The sequence below is a fragment of the Coregonus clupeaformis genome, unplaced genomic scaffold (assembly GCF_020615455.1).
Source record: "Coregonus clupeaformis isolate EN_2021a unplaced genomic scaffold, ASM2061545v1 scaf1013, whole genome shotgun sequence".
Lineage (NCBI taxonomy): Eukaryota > Metazoa > Chordata > Actinopteri > Salmoniformes > Salmonidae > Coregonus > Coregonus clupeaformis.
The window spans coordinates 144675-166949 of NW_025534467.1; the positions used below are offsets into that span (position 1 = coordinate 144675).

At 44.2% G+C, this 22275-nt stretch overlaps 1 protein-coding gene across 1 annotated transcript in view; it reads right to left on the reverse strand.

Annotated features, from left to right (window-relative positions):
• LOC121568888 (tumor necrosis factor receptor superfamily member 16) overlaps positions 1 to 19299 on the reverse strand; it is a 54401-nt gene extending 35102 nt beyond the window's left edge. Inside the window, exons 1-2 of the mRNA XM_041879358.2 lie at positions 18976 to 19299; positions 13738 to 13900 (exon numbers count right to left, since the gene is read on the reverse strand). Of these exons, the coding sequence (XP_041735292.2) occupies positions 13738 to 13900; positions 18976 to 19014 (202 nt within the window). The 5' untranslated portion in view covers positions 19015 to 19299. The remainder of the gene's footprint in view (positions 1 to 13737; positions 13901 to 18975) is intronic.
• Positions 19300 to 22275: the final 2976 nt, after the last annotated feature.

Here is a 22275-nt window from a genome sequence, read left to right on the forward strand (position 1 = left end):
GAGAGAGAGAGAGAGAGAGAGAGAGAGAGAGAGAGAGAGAGAGAGAGAGAGAGAGAGAGAGAGAGAGAGAGAGAGAGAGAGAGAGAGAGAGAGAGAGAGAGAGAGAGAGAGAGAGAGAGAGAGAGAGAGAGAGAGAGAGAGAGAGAGAGAGAGAGAGAGAGAGAGAGAGAGAGAGAGAGAGAGAGAGAGAGAGAGAGAGAGAGAGAGAGACAGTCAGTCAGTCTAATGACATGAATCATGTTTACTGCTGCTGTGTTCATCTAAAGGGGGGATACAGTGGGCTCTGGATGATTTGTGTTCTGGGACATGAAAGGTGCTCTTGTTGAGGAAGGAGTCTGAAGCCCGCCGCACTCATTACTATATTGATCTCTGTGTGGACTGTCCTGAGTATCTAAATCATAAACAATGTGACCTGCAGTAATGATATACATCTCTCCTGCTCTGAACAGACTATGAGATGGCCTCTATTCAAAATTAATCAAGCTGGATTTGGCACAAAGTATCACTGATCATTTGATGCTTGGCCAATCTTCATCATTTTCAAGTATGTTGCAGAATGATAAACCCAAATTATAATTTCATCAGACATATTTTGGTAACAACTCAGGGGGCTAATTTATAACCATTGAGTTAATGTCACACTAAATATCTGCGTGCGCTATTTCTGAAAATAATATGTACGTCTAAAAATATTGAAATGTATAAACTTGGCGCACGCCATACGCATGTTTCCCATTGTAAATCAGACTTGTCATAAAACTGTGCGTGTGTGAACAAGCATTATAACTCCGCCAGGGAAACCCCTCCGTTCACCTGACTATAACACCCTTTAACACCCTTTATTTGCTGTATGATTTGGAACTATTGGAATTAGGCCACGGGACGGCAGTTTCTAAAAGAAAGAGCAATGGCAAATCTGATCACATTTCTGTAGAGGTGTGGGCAGAATGTTTTCATCTTTTACAGTGACTTTTTCAAACTAAACATGCATGATGCCTATAGCGAGTGCCGAACACTTGATTGATTGTATATTCAAAACAATTTAAAAGTAAAATGCTACAGCCCACACTTCTTTGCAAAAGACGAATTGTTTTGTTTATCAATAGATGATTGTGTTTCTTCCGTATCTCCTGCCTTGGTCTCTGAGATGTCGCGCTCCTATCGCACAGCAATACTGTAGCCTATACCCATACTGTGAAGTCTTTTACATAAGCTACCAGTCTATTTACTGTGTTGGCAGAATGTTTTCATCTTTTGCAGTAATTGATGCTGTATTTGGCAAAGGACTGTGACACTTTCTGAAAGAGAAAATTATGGCAAATTGTTGTGGACCTGTCAACAATGTTTTGAATTCAATTCCAAAAATAAAACACATTGATTTTCTCTCTTCTCACTAACGGCAAATGGTTTCATCTTGTTATTATGTTTTTATGAATAAGCATGTCATCATATCCCCCATTTGCACAAAGTACTTACTTGCCTGCTTGCAATACATTACATCAACCACTAGAAAATGTGGGTACGCATGGTCTAAACTTTGCGTGGAGGAAAGGACATTCTCACGCCAAGTTCACTTTTTATAAATGCCAACATAAAAACTGGTGAACGCAAGTTTTGTGGTTTATTTTGTACATATGCAACGTTTATAAAGGAGGCCACTAATGACTATTTGCTGAGCCAGATGTAGTTGTCTTTATGAAGTTCCATCAGTAGAATGTGCTCTTCAGGAATGTTGGTGCTAGAAGTTGAGCCATGAAGGTGTTGACCCCAAACTGGGTTATTCTCATGCTGAGAGTTCTTAGCGGTACAAAGTCATCCATTAATATTGCATGTTCATATAGATTTTTTTTCAGATATAATTGGAACCCTGCTGAATTATTCATAGAGTCTGTTATTTTACTGGCTGTAGGAGATGAGAGTGGCGGTTGGTGGGAGAGGAGAGGAGAGGAGAGGAGAGGAGAGGAGAGGAGAGGAGAGGAGAGGAGAGGAGAGGAGAGGAGAGGAGAGGAGAGGAGAGGAGAGGAGAGGAGAGGAGAGGAGAGGAGAGGAGAGGAGAGGAGAGGAGAGGAGAGGCTGGCTGGCTGGTTCGGATAACAGAACAGCGGGATCCCCACCGGATATAGAGTGTTCCCCAAATCCCTCTGTACTCCTGTGTGATGCTCTTCTAAAGGGGGAACAGGAGAGAGGAGGCATCTTGTGCAATCTGTTCAATGTAGAGCTTTTGAGGCTTTCCCTTACTATTAGAAACAGCAAGAGATGCATGCTTTTGTGTGTGTCTGCATCTACGTGAGAGTATCATGTATTGTGTCTGTGTGTGTGTGTGTGTGTGTGTGTGTGTGTGTGTGTGTGTGTGTGTGTGTGTGTGTGTGTGTGTGTGTGTGTGTGTGTGCGTGCGTGCGTGCGTGCGTGCGTGTGTGCATGTGTGCCTGCGTGTGTGTGCATGTGTGTCTGTGTGTCTGTGTCAGGACGAACAGTGAGAAGTGTTGGGTGGCAGTTGTTGTTGTGTTCAGTAAGAGAGAGAGAGAGTGTATTGCTGGTGTAAAAAGCCCTGCAGCAATGTCCCAGAGCTTGCCTTGCCTTGTAAGCTGCTCCAGCATGTAAACACTAGCACAGGCTGAGCCTTATAGCTCTAACACCTTGCAAACAGCAGCACAGCTTACTACCTGACAATACAGGGTGTCATCTCCCTTACTTTAACCACAGTGGAAACAGAGAATGTGAGAGGTAATGGCTTTGAAACGTTAGTGGCGGATAAACCTCATAACAGGGCTGGATAAAACAGGCTCATACTGTGAGAACAGGGCTGGATAAAACAGGCTCATACTGTGAGAACAGGGCTGGATAAAACAGGCTCATACTGTGAGAACAGGGCTGGATAAAACAGGCTCATACTGTGAGAACAGGATGTTATTTCCTCTGAGTTTCCAACTCCAACCATTTGAGGTAACACAGTGAAAAACATTGGCGATGGTCCAAAATTGGATGATCCAAACAAACATGCATGTTACAGACCATCAAAAAGACCATCAAATAGTAAATATAAATTCATATGATTCATAAGAATCAGGGAACATGTGACAGGGCAATGGAGAGACCTGAGGTTGAGCTCCCTCCACTGACAGGTGGTGGCCCAGGTCCAGTGTTATTGTTCTCTAACATTTCTCAGCAGTCAGTCAGCAGTGAGTGCTTCAGATGGTGGTCTGGTCTCTTTATATGGCTCTGGCTAGAGGTTGTAGAGCAGCTCTGACATTGACCGAGTGAGCGGGGCCTTCGATCCGGCGGATAAATAACTGACCTTAGGGTAAATAATGATTTGAAGTAGGACTCAGAGCCTTTGTTTTCTTTTCAGTCAGGCTCGACGGTACAACCTTTCCTCAACCTCTCCAATTATCCCGCAGTGCAAAAGGCCTCGCATGCATAAATCCCTATGCAGTCATTGTATATAAACATGTCTAAACGTGACCATATGCACCGTATGCTCCAGAACCACGCACATGCAGGACACAGGAGAGAGATGAGCGAGAGAGAGAGATAGAGAGAGAGAGAGAGAGAGAGAGAGAGAGAGAGAGAGAGAGAGAGAGAGAGAGAGGGGGTGAAAATCAGTTACCATGCCCGTCACCACCTGAGACCATGTAGAACATAAAGGTTAGCAACATCTTTCCTCTCTTCCTGAATATGATCCTCATGGTTCCTCTCAACCTGACCACCCTCCTCTAGATATCTAGCAGTATGATCCTGTCAGCAGTTAGTGATTGAAGGCTGATGGATGTAGTGTAAATGTGCCAATTCAGCCTGAGAAGGTCCCTCCTCTCACACTGAAGTGTTTCGACCCCATTAGATTAGCATAATTAATAATGCAGGTCTGGACATCCTTAAGCTTCTCCTGTGTCCATCCTTTTTCCTCTTCTCCATCATCAGCACTATCCTGCTGTGTTCTTCTGGGGGACAGTGGCCAATGCCCATTTCCCCACTGATGTCAGACAGTACTATGGCTTTCCTTCCTTAACTCTTTTCTCTCTTTCTGCTATGCTAACATAACATACTGGCTCCTTTCTCTCTGTAGGGCTATACGTTAAACGTTTTGAAAACTGCGTGCCAGTTTTTATTTGTCTTTTAAAACTTGAAACATTTCTTTAACAGTGTGTAATTATCGCCACGCCTCAGTGGTCCGCTTGGCTCGACCCCAAGGTTTACAACATCTGTTTAGGGTATTATTAACGTTACTATAATGCTATTATTAGGATTTTAAAAAGGGAAGTCATATCTGGTGACAGTTACATGTTATCCCTCATTATCTTGCCTAGTGCTGTTCTGGGGTCAGTGGAGTAATGCAGTAGTTTCTGCTGTAGGAGCCACAGAGGACTCTCAAACTCTAATTTCTCATCATTCCCCCATTACCCACTGATCCACAATGAGTCAGTCCTTTTTTACACACTCCATTGACTAAGGAAGCTGTGGTTCTCCTCTCTCTCTCAGTCTCACTCTCTCTTTTTCTCTCTCTCTCTCTCTCTCTCTCTCTCTCTCTCTCTCTCTCTCTCTCTCTCTCTCTCTCTCTCTCTCTCTCTCTCTCTCTCTCTCTCTCTCTCTCTCTCTCTCTCTCTCTCTCTCTCTCTCTCTCTCTCTCTCTCTCTCTCTCTAAATCCCCAACTGAACCCCATTCAGTCAGAGGACTTTGTAAACGCTTCATTGACTGGCAGGGCTCTGCCTTTTCTCTCTCCATCCCCACTGATCCCCAGTCAGTTGCAGCCCCCTTTGTGATGCTTCACCGAGAGGCAGCTCTGGATGTGCTGTGTCCCATGACAGGCAGAGAGAGAGAAAGTGGAAAGGACTGATAAATATTTTAGCGGTGCTGACGTTGGCAGACGTCTAGACCTGAAAGGATAGGATAGGGAGGTGGGGAGGTGTTAGCGGGACAGGAAGTAGAGTATCCAGAGAGGAAGAAGAGGTAAATAAAGATGCATCCATATTTATCATCAAACAGGAAATGGATGCTCTGAATGTTTTTTCACCTTTTAAAATATTAATACCTGCACTTTATGAAATACTGCTTCTATCTACGTATATAGCTTTTGTTATTCAGGTAAAGGTCCGTGTTTTCAGCCACTGACATCCATTTATAACACTCTCAGGCCCTATTTTTGTTAGTGTTTCACGGATGCATCAAGCACATTAAGATTTTATTGGGACTAACAAAATAGGACAAGCAGAGAACAATTGGAAATTGACTCAAATTGACACAAACAAACACAATTCTGCTAAATCGTGGAATGTTTACCACATTATTGATATTATGTCTGTATTGTGGCTCAAGATAATTGTTTTCTAGGGCCTCCCGAGTGGCGCAGTGGTCTAAGCACTGCATCGCAGTGCTAGAGGCATCACTACAGATCCGGGTTTGATCCCGGGCTCTGTCGCCGCAACCGGGAGACCCATGAGGTGGCACACAATTGGCCCAGCGTGGTCCGGGTTAGGGGAGGGTTTGGCTGGCTGGGATGTTCTTGTCCCATCACGCTCTAGCGACTCCTTGTGGCGGGCCTGGCGCATGCACGCTGACTTCAGTCGCCAGCTGTACGGTGTTTCCTCCGACACATTGGTGCGGCTGGCTTCCGGGTTAAGTGAGCAGTGTGGCTTGGCGGGGTCGTGTTTCGGAGGACGCATGGCTCTCGACCTTCACCTAGGACAAGACTGTAACTACCAATTGGATATCACGAAAAAGGGGTAAAAAGTACCCCCCCCCCAAAAAAAGATAATTGTTTTCTGCATCCCTGTGTAGGAGATCAAATGGGTGTGGAGCACTGGTATAATTAGTATGTTTAAATGAGTAAAGATGCAGTCATGTAACACCATACAAGATGAATGAGCAAACCCTGCTCTTTGGTGCTTGATGCTCCCTGAGACCATTTTCTGTCCCTGTTACAGCCGATGAGTCACATAAAGACTGGTAGGCAATGAGGGTGTGTGGGGGGAAGAGTCCCTCAAACAGGCAAAGGCTAGGAGGGGGGGGAAGAGTCCCTCAAACAGGCAAAGGCTAGCAGTGTCAGTAACATAATTGGAATGCTGAGCAGTGGTTTATAATTTACCATTAACATATTTTTTATCACAGTAAAAGTGACAGCATTTATACATTTTAATTTATAAATTATGGACTCTTAGGGCAGGGTTCAGTCAAACCTTAGAATACAACACAGTCCATATTAGGATATCTCTGCTGCTTTTGCAGAGAAACCAAGCGGCCCCAGTCTGCTGTAATCCATCACTTTGTGTAATTTGCTAATAATAATGATGAATTAGTCTCCATTCCTCATTCCCTCCTCTTACATTTACATTTCCCCTCCCTTCATCCTCAGAATATTACAGTTATTCTCTTACCTCTCTATGAGAGTTTGATCTTAAACTGCCAAGGTCCAGGAATATTAATATTAATATTAAAATTATGTGCATACCATGTCTTTACACATTGTTGGCCAGCAGTTCACAGGCATCCGAGGCCAGTGTTGTGCCTGTAGGAACTTATTATGTTGAGACTATATCAAGCAGCAACACAGGCCATCTTCTGACTAAATGACTTAATTTATCTAATTTTAGACCTCATCTGTTCTGTGTCCTGCTCAACATTGTTGGAAAACAATGGCATTCCTGGGATTTGTAAAGGACCTCAACTGAAGAATACTTTGTCTGTGAAAATGTCACAGTTGTGAAAGAAGATCCTATTTGTATGACTCAATCAATAGAGCAGACCTGACACCAATCATGAGTCACAATGCACTCTGACATTCTGCTCATCCACCAAAGCTATGCAGTGACCTATGAGAACTACACTTTGACTTCTACTCTGTGTTCTCACAAATACTACATAGGAGCATCTTAACTACTGTAAAGGACAACAACAGAAAGAGAGTAAAAGAGAAAGAGAGGGAAAATGGTGAAACAAGCCCTAAGATGAAATGCATATGTTTGTTTGGGGCCTCCTGTAGCTCAGTCGGTAGAGCATGGCGCTTGCAACGCCAGGATTGTGGGTTAGATTCCCACGGGGGGCCAGTATGAAAAATGTATGCACTCACTAACTGTAAGTCGCTCTGGATAAGAGCGTCTGCTAAATGACTAAAACATGTTTTTAAAAAAATTGAAAATGTTTGCATAAAGGTTCTAGCGCAACATTGGCACCTCTCCCGTCCCGTGTTATCCTCCCTCTGAATCAGTGCTAATGGTTTTCAGCCTGAGTTGTAAGTGAACACATTTGGCCCCACTTACAGCCATCAAACACAGGAATTCCTGCCTGTTTCTAAAGAACACTATGTTATTAAAACAGGGACAGAAGGCTTTTTTTTTGTAAAGTGCAAATTGGACAGTAACATTTTTGTTCAGGCTTATTTCTGTTTTGAGTTGATGGTTTTATATGGTGGGGTATTAATGTGTAAATTGGCATTGATGGTGTTAATGAGTGCATATAAGGTGACATTAAATAATTTATATACACTACCGTTCAAAAGATTGGGGTCACTTAGAAATGTCGTTGTTTTTCGAAAGAAATACAGTGTAGACATTGATAATGTTGTAAATGGCTATTGTAGCTGGAAACTGCAGATTTTTAATGGAATATATTCTTTGTTGTCGGGTGAGGTCGTCGGGTGAGGTCGTCGGGTAAGCTTGGCTTTATACATAGTTTGGGCTTTGTCGAGTAAAGCTTAAACTATGTATTTAGATTGTAGTTAGGTATTGTAGGTAGTTATCGTGGGTTGTTGTATGTAATTATTGTAGGTTAGTATTGTATTCGCCTGAGCCCAGTGAAGCACGAAGCTAGCTAGCTAACCCACTACCTGGACTAGCTGGCGGGTAGCTACTGGCAACTATTAGCAACGGTATAGTTGTTTCACGCCTGAGAGTGCCTGTAATTACGCCAGCTGGCTGCCTACAATAATTACATACAATAATGCCTACCATTCAGCTGTTTTCTAACCTCATTGTCTGAACCGTTAACGTTAGGTAGTAAGTGGCTACTGTGCTTGAAATTTAGCTAGCTTGTTGCTACCTGGATAGCTACTAGTAAACAATAGCTGGAACGACCTAGCGAACAGACGCGAACTGGCTGAGTCAATTCAGTGGCTAGCTTTGCACTTGGCTAGCTAACAGTAGCTGCTAGGGGTAAGTCATAACCTACATTTATGTTTTGTTTTTACATATTGGTAGCCAGAGTCGTTCAATGAATTCGGGACATGGGTGACTAGTTAACGTTAGCTTGGCTCTCTCTGTGTGTTCGTGCCGTGAAAGGAGGGGTTTCTTCTTTGTCTGAAAGCAATGGCTAGCTAGTATGCTAACTATTCTAGCTAACTAACTGGCTGAATAAGTTGGCGACGGACTCGCTCAAGCTGTCGGGACTAACCCACAACGTTAGACACGGACACGAACGATCTGCTTGGCGTGTTGACACACTGGTGGTTTGTTGTGGCCGAGTATTGGTGCTAAACCGTGTTGTTGGAGTCCGGCATGCTAGCTGGCTGTGGCGTCTTATGACTAGGTGCCCTGGACGATTTTCACGGAACAATACTGTACCAAGTTAGCTAGCTGAATAAACTAAGTTAGTCTATTCCTAGAAAACATTGAACCGCTGTAGTTTACAACAATTATAGTTTCTGAGGTGGAAGTTGGGAGAGTTATATTTGGGTGTTGTGGTGAGGGAGGCCCCGCTCTCTCTTTTCCCAGATGTTTAGTTCATTTCATTCTGATCTCCTTTGCATTATTGTAGCCATTTTCTGCAGCCTGTCAACTATGCCTGTCTATCCCTGTTCTCTCCTCTCCGCACAGGTTATACAAACGCCTCACACCGCGTGGCTGCTGCCTCTCTAACCTGGTGGTCCCTGCACGCACCACCCACGTGGAGGTCCAGGTCTCAGGCAGCCTCTGGAACTGCTGTTCTGCTGCCAACAAGGCTGAGTTCATCTCAGCCTATGCTACCCTCCAGTCCCTCGACTTCTTGGCGCTGACGGAAACATAGATTACCACTGAAAACACTGCTACTCCTACTGCTCTCTCCTCGTCTGACCATGTGTTCTCGCATACCCCGAGAGCATCTGGTCAGCGGGGTGGTGGCACAGGAATCCTCATCTCTCCCAAGTGGACATTCTCTATTTTTCCCCTGACCCATCTGTCTATCTCCTCATTTGAATTCCATGCTGTCACAGTCACTAGCCCATTTAAGCTTAATATCCTTGTCATTTATCGCCCTCCAGGTTCCCTTGGATAGTTCATCAATGAGCTTGATGCCTTGATAAGTTCCTTTCCTGAGGATGGCTCACCCCTCACAGTTCTGGGGGACTTCAACCTCCCTACGTCTACCTTTGACTCATTTCTCTCTGCCTCCTTCTTTCCACTCCTCTCCTCTTTTGACCTCACCCTCTCACCGTCCCCCCCTACTCACAAGGCAGGCAATACACTTGACCTCATCTTTACTAGATGCTGTTCTTCTACTAATCTCACTGCAACTCCCCTCCATGTCTCCAACCACTACTTTGTATCCTTTTCTCTCTCGCTCTCCTCCAACACTACTCACTCTGCCCCTACTCAGATGGTAATGCGCCGTCGCAACCTTTGCTCTCTTGTAGTATACGTCAATCGTAGGTGTTACCATCAATTAAAAGAGTCTGCTTAGGCTGTATCGCGTTCAAAGGCCTTTATTCAAACCACGAGGTTCCAGCGTAAGTACAGACACAATGTCCGGAGAACCAGACCCAATTAAATCTTGCTGCATTCTAACTCTCCGTCGTTGCTCCCCCCTTTATATAGCCTTCCAAGAGTTGAATAGCTCCCTCTACTGTTCAATCCCCGTATCTTACCACCCACTTCCTGTTTGTCATATGTGACGTCACGCTAAAACCTTCCCTCTTGATAGCAATAATCAACCTTCCATTTCTTCATGAAAAACCGTTAACAAAGACATAATTTTAATATACTACACTCTCTCTCCCGCTACTCTCTCCTCTTCCATCCTATCATCTCTTCCCTCTGCTCAATCCTTCTCCCTCCAATCTCCTGATTCTGCCTCCTCAACCCTCCTCTCCTCCCTTTCTGCATCCTTTGACTCTCTATGTCCCCTATCCTCCCGGCCGGCTCGGTCCTCCCCTCCAGCTCCGTGGCTTGATGACTCATTGCGAGCTCACAGAACAGGGCTCCGGGCAGCCGAGCGGAAATGGAGGAAAACTAGACTCCCTGCGGACCTGGCATCTTTTCACTCCCTCCTCTCTACATTTTCTTCATCTGTTTCTGCTGCTTAGGCCACTTTCTACCAATCTAAATTCCAAGCATCTGCCTCTAACCCTAGGAAGCTCTTTGCCACCTTCTCCTCCCTGCTGAATCCCCCCCCCCTCCTCCTCCCTCTCTGTGGATGACTTCGTCAACCATTTTGAAAAGAAGGTTGACGACATCCGATCCTCGTTTATTAAGTCAAATGACACTGCTGGTCCTGCTCACACTGCCCTACCCTATGCTTTGACTTCTTTCTCCCCTCTCTCTACAGATAAAATCTTGCGACTTGTGACGGCCGGCCGCCCAACAACCTGCCCGCTTGACCCTATCCCCTCCTCTCTTCTCCAGACCATCTCCGGTGACCTTCTCCCTTACCTCACCTCGCTGATCAACTCATCCTTGACCGCTGGCTATGTCCCTTCCGTCTTCAAGAGAGCGAGAGTTGCACCCCTTCTCAAAAAACCAACACTCGATTCCTCTGATGTCAACAACTACTGACCAGTATCCCTTCTTTCTTTTCTCTCCAAAACTATTGAGCGTGCCGTCTTTAGCCAACTCTCTTGCTATCTCTCTCAGAATGACCTTCTTGATCCAAACCAGTCAGGTTTCAAGACTGGTCATTCAACTGAGACTGCTCTTCTCTGTGTCACGGAGGCTCTCCGCACTGCTAAAGCTAACTCTCTCTCCTCTGCTCTTGTCCTTCTAGACCTGTCTGCTGCCTTTGATACTGTGAACCATCAGATGCTCCTCTCCACCCTCTCCGAGCTGGGCATCTCCGGCGCGGCATACTCTTGGATTGCGTCCTACCTGACCGGTTGCTCCTACCAAGTGGCGTGGTGAGAAGCTGTCTCCGCACCACGTGCTCTCACCACTGGTGTCCCCCAGGGCTCAGTTCTAGGCCCTCTCCTATTCTCGCTATACACCAAGTCACTTGGCTCTGTCATATCCTCACATGGCCTCTCCTATCATTGCTATGCAGATGACACACAACTAATCTTCTCCTTTCCCCCTTCTGATAACCAGGTGGCGAATCGCATCTCTGCATGTCTGGCAGACATATCAGTATGGATGATGGATCACCACCTCAAGCTGAACCTTGGCAAGACGGAGCTGCTCTTCCTCCCGGGGAAGGACTGCCCGTTCCATGATCTCGCCATCACGGTTGACAACTCCGTTGTGTCCTCCTCCCAGAGTGCGAAGAGCCTTGGCGTGACCCTGGACAACACCCTGTCGTTCTCCGCTAACATCAAGGCGGTGACCCGATCCTGTAGGTTCATGCTCTACAACATTCGGAGAGTACGACCCTGCCTTACACAGGAAGCGGCACAGGTCCTAATCCAGGCACTTGTCATCTCCCGTCTGGATTACTGCAACTCGCTGTTGGCTGGGCTCCCTGCCTGTGCCATTAAACCCCTACAACTCATCCAGAATGCCGCAGCCCGTCTGGTGTTCAACCTTCCCAGGTTCTCTCACGTCACCCCGCTCCTCCGCACACTCCACTGGCTTCCAGTTGAAGCTCGCATCTGCTACAAGACCATGGTGCTTGCCTACAGAGCTGTGAGGGGAATGGCACCTCCGTACCTTCAGACTCTGATCAGTCCCTACACCCAAACGAGGGCATTGCGTTCATCCACCTCTGGCCTGCTGGCTCCCCTACCTCTGCGGAAGCACAGTTCCCGCTCAGCCCAGTCAAAACTGTTCGCTGCTCTGGCACCCCAATGGTGGAACAAGCTCCCTCACGACGCCAGGACAGCGGAGTCACTCACCACCTTCCGGAGACATTTGAAACCCCACCTCTTTAAGGAATACCTGGGATAGGATAAAGTAATCCTACTACCCCCCTTTAACCCCCCCACCCAAAAAAAAAACAAACATTGTAAAGTGGTTATCCCACTGGCTATAAGGTGAATGCACCAAATTGTAAGTCGCTCTGGATAAGAGCGTCTGCTAAATGACGTAAATGTAAAATGTAAATGTAAATGAATATCTACATAGGCGTACAGAGGCCCATTATCAGCAACCATCAGTCCTGTGTTCCAATGGCACGTTGTGTTTGCTAATCCAAGTTTATCATTTTAAAAGGCTAATTGATCATTAGAAAACCCTTTTGCAATTGTGTTAGCACAGCTGAAAACTGTTGTGCTGAATAAAGAAGCAATAAAACTGGCCTTCTTGAGACTAGATGAGTATCTGGAGCATCAGCAATTGTGGGTTCGATTACAGGCTCAAAATGGCCAGAAACAAATAACTTTCTTCTGAAACTTGTCAGTCTATTCTTGTTCTGAGAAATGAAGGCTATTCCATGCGAGAAATTGCCAAGAAACTGAAGATATTGTACAACACTGTGTACTACTCCCTTCACAGAACAGCACAAACTGGCTCTAACCAGAATAGAAAGAGGAGTGGGAGGCCCCGGTGCATGACAAATACAAATACAGGTCCTCAACTGGCAGCTTCATTAAATAGTACCCGCAAAACACCAGTCTCAACGTCAACAGTGAAGAGGCGACTCCAGGATGCTGACCTTCTAGGCAGAGTTGCAAAGAAAAAGCCATATCTCAGACTGGCCAATAAAAATAAAAGATTAAGATGGGCAGTCTGAGATATTACTTTTTTTCTACATTTTCTGGATGGAAAAACACTTTCAGTCTAAACTTAAATTACTAAAACCAGATATAAAGTATGTAATAAATATAAGTCCAAACAGTGTAAAACCAGGTATAAAGTATGCAATAAATATAAGTCCAAACAGTGTAAAAATTATCAAATATATATATATTTATTTATTACATTTTATATACATTTTCGGGATGGAAAAACACTTTCCGTCTAAACTTAAACAACTAAAACCAGATATAAAGTATGTAATAAATATAATGGACCTATATATTTTTTTATAATATAATATTGGAGAACTAACATCCCCAAAATAAAAGCTAGACAATCAGGGAGAATTGAAAATTCAAAAAATAATGAATTTAGCAGTATAGATTTTGTTATTATGTTTGAGCAAAAGAACACAGCAGTAGCCATGGCAAAATGCATTGAATTGCAGGAAATTTGCTTTAAAACTGCAAAATTCTCTCAGCTCCTTGGTAGAATATGTAGAATCGCAGAAAATTTGCTTTAAAACTGCAATGTTTTCTCTCAGCTGCATGGCAAAATGTGTAGAATTGCAGGAAATTAACTTTAAAACGGCAAAAATGTATCTCTGCTCCATGGAAAAATGTGTAGAATTGCAGGAAATTGGCTCAAAAATTCAAAAATTTCTCTACACCACCAAGATGGGGGCTTCTAAAATTCTGTCGCGCCGACGGGCCAACTGTGCCCCCTGCCATGCCTCCTGCCACGCCCACCACACCCACCACATAAGCCCCTTTTTGATCCAGAAAAAAACCTGTAGTTGTGCACCTGAAAATAGCTGTGTGTGTGTGTGCCTGTGTGCCTGTGTATATGTCTGTATAGATGTGCACTTTTGCATTTGAGGGATGTACTCACTGTCCAGGCACTGGGCGCAGACGGTCTGGTTGGCACCACACTTCCTCACCACCCCCTCTCCAGGTGGGCACTCCTCACAGCACGCTCCACTCTTGGTGTACTGGCCTGACTCACAGGGCACCTGCACCGCCCACTCCGTCTTAGAAGCCAGCAATACCCCAACCTGGCACAGACAGAGGAACAGACAGAAGGGGGTTAAAGCAGAGGGCACCCATTGAGGGGAACGTTTTGGAGGCAAAAATGACAGCCAGATGTGTATTACAATCATGTTCCTAATCTAACCTCTTATCATGGCATTAAATCATTTTGTCTACATCCAAATCAGAGACAAATTCTTCTACAGAGCAATACATTGTCCCAACCTCAGAGAGCCTTTAAAGGCACATAAAGGCAAGCCTCCCGGTGCTCACCCATGACTGGTACTAGTAACACCTAGAAACATATGCGCCTAACGCACAACCTCATGTTGCATGTTAGCACTTCAATATATCCCCCCATACACACTCGCTTCCCCCCAGAATTCCTGTTCTGATCATCCATCTCCAGCCTGCTGCCCTTCACACTGCAGCTCTCAGTGTGTCTGCAAAGACTCCTGAACCCATTCATTCATAAGGAGAAGATCTACATTTGTAAAACACTTGATTTGTGTTTTATAATATGCCATTTAGCAGACGCTTTTATCCAAAGCGACTTACAGTCATGCGTGCATACATTATTATTTTTTTGTGTATGGGTGGTCCCGGGGATCGAACCCACTACCTTGGCGTTACAAGCGCCGTGCTCTACCAGCTGAGCTACAGAGGACCACATAGGGGTTACTCTCCTCCTTATTTATTCTGCTTGTAGTGCAAACGTTAGTCGAGTACCGCTGGCTAGAGCATACTGCAAGTCCAGGTGGGACTGTTCCTGGAAGTAACGCGTTTGAGAAACGTATCTTTTTCTTGAAGGCCAAGACAAACGGAGCTGTCTACGGGGCTATTGGTCAGACTCAGTACTATTGATGGAGGCCCTGGGAGAGTTAACTTCCTTGTTTTTCTCTCTAATTGCTAAGTGTGGTAAAAGGCAGATTCCTCTCTGTAATTTGCATAACGATTCCTCATATTGCGCAACTTAACTATAAATTCACACACGCACACACACAAAACACGCACACGCACACACACACACACACGCTGCTTCCTGCTACACACAATCTTCTCTCTTTCTCTTTTTATTTCCACTCTTTTTCTCACTGCCTCTCTCCACTCTCCCTCTCTCTCCCCTTCTCTGTCACTTCCTCTCTCTCACTCTGATATAAATGCCAAACAGCTTCACAGGCACAGGACTAAAGCATGTTTTCATACGTACAATACATTTAAATAAGGAAACAATAATGTGAAGCACATTCTGAGGTCATAATCATCAAAATCATTAGACTGAAATGCTTTAACGTTTAATGCCTCACATTTTACTAAGAAAAACTGCTGGTCTTCTCTCTTTCTCTTTAACTGTCTCCCTCTCTCACCCTCCCTCAGCCCCTGCTTTCATTCAGAAACAGATGCACTGAGAGCAGCCACCAGCACAGCTCTCTCTCTCTGTCGATCGACTCTCAAACGCTCTGTACATTTCTCCCTCTCTCTCTCCTCCCTCTCTCTCTCTCTCTCTCTCTCTCCTCCCTCTCTCTCTCCTCCCTCTCTCTATCTCCTGTCTTTCTCTCCTGCCCCCCTCCCCCCAGTTGGATAAACACTCCAAACAGCCTACCCGCCCGCTCGGAGGCATCCGCATGGTCCTAAAGCACACCTTTGTTTTGTATCACATTCCAATGATAAAACAGGGGGGGACAAAAATACAATTTCAGAATGTGGGGGGGACATGTCCCCCGTCCCCCGTCACCCCCCTCCGTCCCCAGTGAAAGTTGCACCCCTGGCCCCTCTACTCATGTCATGTCTCCCTCTGTTGGAGAATTTCCCAAAGCATTGCTAAACCACACATCAGCACCTTTTCTTATCCTTCCTAATTTATGCAAACATTGGCTCTAAACCTCTGTTTTTATTTGAATATGGTCATAGATTAAAATCACCAGGTCGGTGAATGTGAACTTGGAATGCCGCCCAAACCCCCGAGTTTATCTGTATTTGTGTCCATCTTGTCAGTGAAATAAACTGGCAATTACCAGCCTCACCTCTGATAAGGAGCCTGCTACCCTCAACATGATCTGAGTGACTGAAAGGTGCTGCATGGTCAATCCGACGTCTGCATTGGCCGTGCAGCATTTAGGGTGATATGGCCTCTGCAGAAGTCAGGGCATTCATACTTCTTGAGCTTCGCGGAGCAGCGCAGAACTGTTGTGAAGGACGTTGTCATGGAAGTGAGTTTGTGTTTATACAGGACCTCCTGCCCTCACCCACCATGAACCAATCATGTCAATGCGGAGCTATATGGAGCCCTCCGCATTGTCACAAAATTTGAGAGGCGCACGGCGATGCGGTACAGAGCTTAATTTGGTCTCTGCATGCCTCCCCTCCGGAAACTCTGCAATTGCGTCACACCATCCATACGGAGCCTCCGACCACATTTTCGGATCAAGCATAAATTGGCTTTAAGTCTTCAACTCAAAAGTGTAGAATAAGGCAATGCCCTCACACACACACACACACACACATACACACACCAGGTCACATCCCCAGCCTTGACATTCCTGCTTTGCACTCTCCCCGATTTCATAGTCAATTAGAGACTATTTCAACTGCCTTCAACTGCTCTTAAACACTAGTAAAACTAAATGCATGCTTTTCAATCGAACGCTGCTAGCACCCGCCCACCCGACTAGAATCACCACTCTCGACGGGTCTGACCTAGAGTATGTGGACAACTACAAATATCTAGGTGTCTGGTTAGACTGTAAACTCAACTTCCAGACTCACATAAAGAATCTCCAATCCAAAGTTAAATCTAGAATCGGCTTCCTATTTCGCAACAAAGCCTCCTTCACTCATGCTGCCAAACATGCCCTCGTAAAACTGACTATCCTACCGATCCTTGACTTCGGCGATGTCATTTACAAAATAGCCTCCAACACTCTACTCAGCAAATTGGATGTAGTCTATCACAGTGCCATCCGTTTTGTCTCCAAAGCCCCATACACTACCCACCACTGTGACCTGTACGCTCTTGTTGGCTGGTCCTCACTACATGTTCGTCGTCAAACCCACTGGCTCCAGGCCATCTATAAATCACTGCTAGGCAAATCCCCGCCTTATCTTAGCTCATTGGTCACCATAGCAGCACCCACCCGTAGTCTGCGCTCCAGCAGGTATATCTCACTGGTCATTCCCAAAGCCAACACCTCCTTTGGCCGCCATTCCTTCCAGTTCTCTGCTGCCAATGACTGGAACGAATTGCAAAAATCTCTGAAGCTGGAGACTCTTATCTCCCTCAATAACTTTAAGCATCAGTTGTCAGAGCACCTTACCGATCACTGCACCTGTACACAGCCCATCTGAAATTAGCCCACCCAACTACCTCATCCCTATATTGTTATTTATTTTGCTCTTTTGCACCCCAGTATCTCTATTTGCACATCATCTCTTGCACATCTAGCATTCCAGTGTTAATACTATTGTAATTATTCTGCACTATAGCCTATTTATTGCCTTACCTCCATAACTTGCTACATTTGCACACACTGTATATATATTTTCTGTTGTATTTCTGACTTTATGTTTTTTTTACCCCATATGTAACTCTGTGTTGTTTTTATTGCACTACTTTGCTTTATCTTGGCCAGGTCGCAGTTGTAAATGAGAACCTGTTCTCAACTGGCTTACCTGGTTAAATAAAGGTGAAATAAAAAAACAATATTTCTCAATCTAATTCTACAAACAATACTACCACAATGTTGTAAAGAAGCTGTCAAAACAGACTTCTCCTGAGTCATGTATAGGGCTGTTCACATGGTGAGTGAATGAACAAGCCTTATTGTACCAGCAGGTCTTGGCATATCAGGAGGATTAGCCCATGACAGCCACTAGACCAGCAGGTTTAGGCATATCAGGAAGATTAGCCCATGACAGCCACTTCCCAAATAATAGCAAATAGTTTGTCATCATCACCATCACCATTATCATTATCATCACCCAACTATCGAAAATTCACATGCATGTCATGAATTGCTCAAAACATTTTGCACTTCAGATAAGACACTACCTCCACTTCAACAGAAGCCTACTGCCAAAAAAGGAAAAGGAAATATGGGGACTTTAGGATTTCATTGCAGGTCCATTTATAAAAACTGTTATTAGAGCACATATGGACTGAAATTTAAAGGGTTTGGTCAGTCATCAGTAAATGGTACAGATCTGTTTCATATATGCATACTCAATGTTGGGGAAGCTACTCTGAAAATATAGTTTACCAAGCTACCAATGACTTCACAAAGGAAGTAGTTAAACTGGGTATATGGGTGAAGTAGGCAATGATTTCCTTTATTTTTTCGGCATCAGACCTGCCTAATTCTCACTTGGAACATTTGTTTTTGTGTTTATTAGGTTAAATTACACATTCTGTTATCATATGACCTCAAAGTGATCTGTTCCTGCAATTTGTAGTCTATGACATTTCAGATTTACATATTAATGTTTTTCAAGAAGTAGTTTGGATGTAGTGAACTACTTTTTCAAAGTAACTTTAGTTAAGTAAAATATTTGTTCTTAAGGGTAGATTAACTTCTTCCAGTGTGAAGTAATTGGTAGCTTGGTCAACTATATTTTCTGAGTAGCTTCGCCAACACTGAGTATGCATATATGAAACAGCTTTTTACATTTCAGTCCATATGTGATCTTATAACAGTTTTTAATGAATGGACCTGCTATGAAATCCAACAATTCTAAAAGGAACCTTGGACTATGGCACCTGCCTATGAAAACCTTCCAGGATGGTTGTTCTATAAAGGATATAGATGAAGAGCACGGTGTTATTATAAAATACACATACGGTTTATTATGATCAGTTCTGAGATGAGGGGTGATAAGCACCTTCCCTCCAGCATCTCTCCTCAGATTAGTATCGTGACTAATTTGCCAGCATTAGTTGGAGAAATACGCGGGACAGTGCAGGGATCCCCAGTCCAATACAACTCCAGTGTTATAACGCAGAGTAATAAAATGCCAACAATGAACACGTTTCTCCCATGCTAGCTATTCAATAAAAATGAAATATATTTTTTATGAAATCAGAGTTATAAATCATGCCACTACTTACCACTCCAAACAACATCACCAACGATAAGGTACCCATCATGCTTCGGTTTCCTACAGTGTCATAAACAAATAGACTATACTAAGTGGATACTGCAAAGGAACATACAGGACGAATTGTTCATTTTAATTCCAGTGGCAATTCTTTATCAATGAGTCCGCAGTGAATTCCCCATGCTCTTCGCTGCGGTGTAGCGTTCGAGACCTTTTGAGAGTGAGATGCGTCGCTTTGGCAGGTCACTGGTGCGTGCGTACAGCGTCCCCGCGCAGACTGACTGTACTGAGCGGTATCCAGCAGTGCACTGCGGAGGCAAGAGTCGTGCACGAACTGAAGACTTCTGCAGTAGACGACTTGCACGATCTACCCCAGGGATCACCAACTAGATTCAGGCGCGGGCCGATTTTTTCTTGAGTGGATGGTTGGGGGGCCGGAACATAACTACAAATAATTTGTAGACTGCAAATTGACCGCAAGTAGCCCAAACATATATAATATTTGACTAAAACATAATAATTCCAAACCTTGCTTACATTTGTATATGGTCATGTGTCTCTCTATTATACATGGCAATACTTGGGAACAGATATCCCAAATAAAAATAACTTGGAGCTGATTTCCCGGTGTTTTAACTTTTTTTTTTTATGTCCAACAATTAAAAACACCTGCGGTACAAATTCGGCCCTCTGGACGCCAGTTGGGGAACCCTGATCTACACAGACAAGAGACAAGGTTCTACTGGAGTCACTTTTCTGACACTTCATCTCTCTCTCTCTCTCTCTCTCTCTCTCTCTCTCTCTCTCTCTCTCTTCTCTCTCGCTCTCTCTCTGTCTCTCTCGCTCTCTAGCTCTCCCTCCGAAGTGTTACATTGCATGTTGTTTGCCATAGAAAGCATCCCCGGAAATCTACTTGAAATCTTTGGGTAGATGCGTTTTTCACATGCAGTTTTGTTGATCATTTTTAATTTATGTGGTCTGTTTTATTGCGTCAACTTTATATTTATGAATGAATTTGGGTGTCTAATAAAAAGCATGAGCTGGTGCACACCCCAAAAAAGTTGGTAGAGGTGCTGACCAAAGGCGAACAAACTGTACGCAAAAAAAGAAACTAACAAAGAGTGTCGCACACTCTATATACAAGCTCACAGTAATGTATTGGGTAAACCACCAACGTTTTGGCATCACTGTGCCTTTTTCAGGATCAGGTGTCAAGCACATCATCATTCAAGGCACAGCTTTTTACCAGCCGCACCCAAAAAAATAAAATATATATATACAGTACATGTAGCAAACAGAAGAAGTAGGAAGCAACACCCTACGCATCGCGCCAATAGGGTTAACCCACTTGGTGGGAATTGTAAAGTGGATCATATAGCGAGGACCCGCCATACTGCCCCTTTCGAACGGGTAGGCACGTCGACTTTCTTTCAAGCCCCTTCACACATATGTCCGTACCTTCCGATGGCCTCTCGCCCGCCATCCCACTTCTGACACCAATATAGCGAACAGAGGGAGCGGGAAGCGAATCCGGGTCTCCGCTATATTAACCCTGTGCATAGCGACAATAGGGTTAACCCACTTGGTGGGAATTGTAACATGGCTCATATTGCTAGGATTTTTACCAGCCACACCACATAATCTAGCACAATATAATGATACACCACAAGAGGGAGACTGCTTAACTTGCATAGTTGGTCATCCCTGAAGTAACACTACTGTGAATGTTCAGGCTATCAAAGGAAAGTCCGTTCAATGAAGGATGTGCACTTTCAAGAAAAAACAACTGAATTAATATTGACTCATGTTTTACAATCCATTTTATAACATAATTTCATGTAATGTAATTTCATACCAAAGCTCACAACCGTTGACCTACCACTTGTACTCATAGTACCATGATGACACAACGCCATATGGCAAGTGAATAGAGTGAGAGAGAGTGTGAATTTTCAATTGAGCCATTATGCTCATACACACACCTCTGGGATATGTTCTGTATTGAACCTGTCCATCAAAGCATATCACATGGTCCATTATGTGGAGTTTTTGGACAGGCTCCACAGTCCTTGACGATACACTAAATTTGGGAAGGCCACTGAAAGACCACTAATGCACGTCTGAGTTCTATAATTGTGTTTAATGCTCATTGAGGTATTTACCCTTTACACTTAAAGGCAAATCAGTGTTGATGGCTATTGATCTCTGACAATTTGGCCAGCAGAAGCCACCAATCATGTTGCAGCACACTGACCTGTCACCGTCACGTCCCACCTCCACTATAACCTTATTGTCCCCCTGACCCTGTCTGGCTCCACCCCTTCTGTACCTATCAGCTGAGGGGTTCTACTCTACTCTATGGGCTGAAGCCCCCTTGTATTGGCAGGCTGGTTAGGTTTCACTGTTGAGATCTGAATGTTCTCCCTTATTGATCTTTGGACACATCAATGATCCCACATCCTCCCAGAATACCAGCCCCCACTCCTCACACCCCCATGTCCCCCATCCAGAGGACACGTACCAACCAGTCACTTTAACCTAATCTAAAACATTGCATAGGAAATACACCATTAAGAAAGTATTCTACTGTGTCACTGACCATTACAAATGGTGTCACTCTCAAGTTGGTTTTTGTTTGTATGCATGTAGCCACAATATGACTCTTAAGAATATATTATTATCCATGATGGTAGTTTGTTGTCATACACTTGGTTGGTTTGTTAAGATGATTGTCATGGCAACTTACTAATGGATAAACAGCCCATTGAAAGAGGTGATGATGAATATGATGATTACATGGTTATGGAGGTGTATAGTACTTATAGCTGAAATGTATCTATCCAACTGGCCATAAATAACAAATAGCCACTGAATGAGAGCTCTTTAAGTAGTGTTATGTATATACTGCTGGTGTGCTGACAAGCCCTTCTATGATACATGTATTATTCTCTCCCCACATATCATGTTCCTGTCTTAATGATTAGTCAGCATACTGTAAGCAAATGCCATTCCACTCGGCAAGGTCACTCATAAAATATAGTCGTGATAACGATTTGATGAGGTTGAACTTTTTAAAGGTTTGAATCGGTAAAGTAGCTGAATGGCCTTATATTCATTCGGATAAGTAATGAAATTTGATAGGTTTCTGAAAGTACCTTACTCATGACTTTGCCTCATACAGTCCATTACAGTTTGGTATAGTAACATGGACAGTCTCACTAAGAAGAGACTAGAGAGGGTTGTGTTATTACTGGCTGTCCTGGGACCTTCCCTCTGGAGCTTTCTGTATACCAAGCGCCTCCAAACGTGC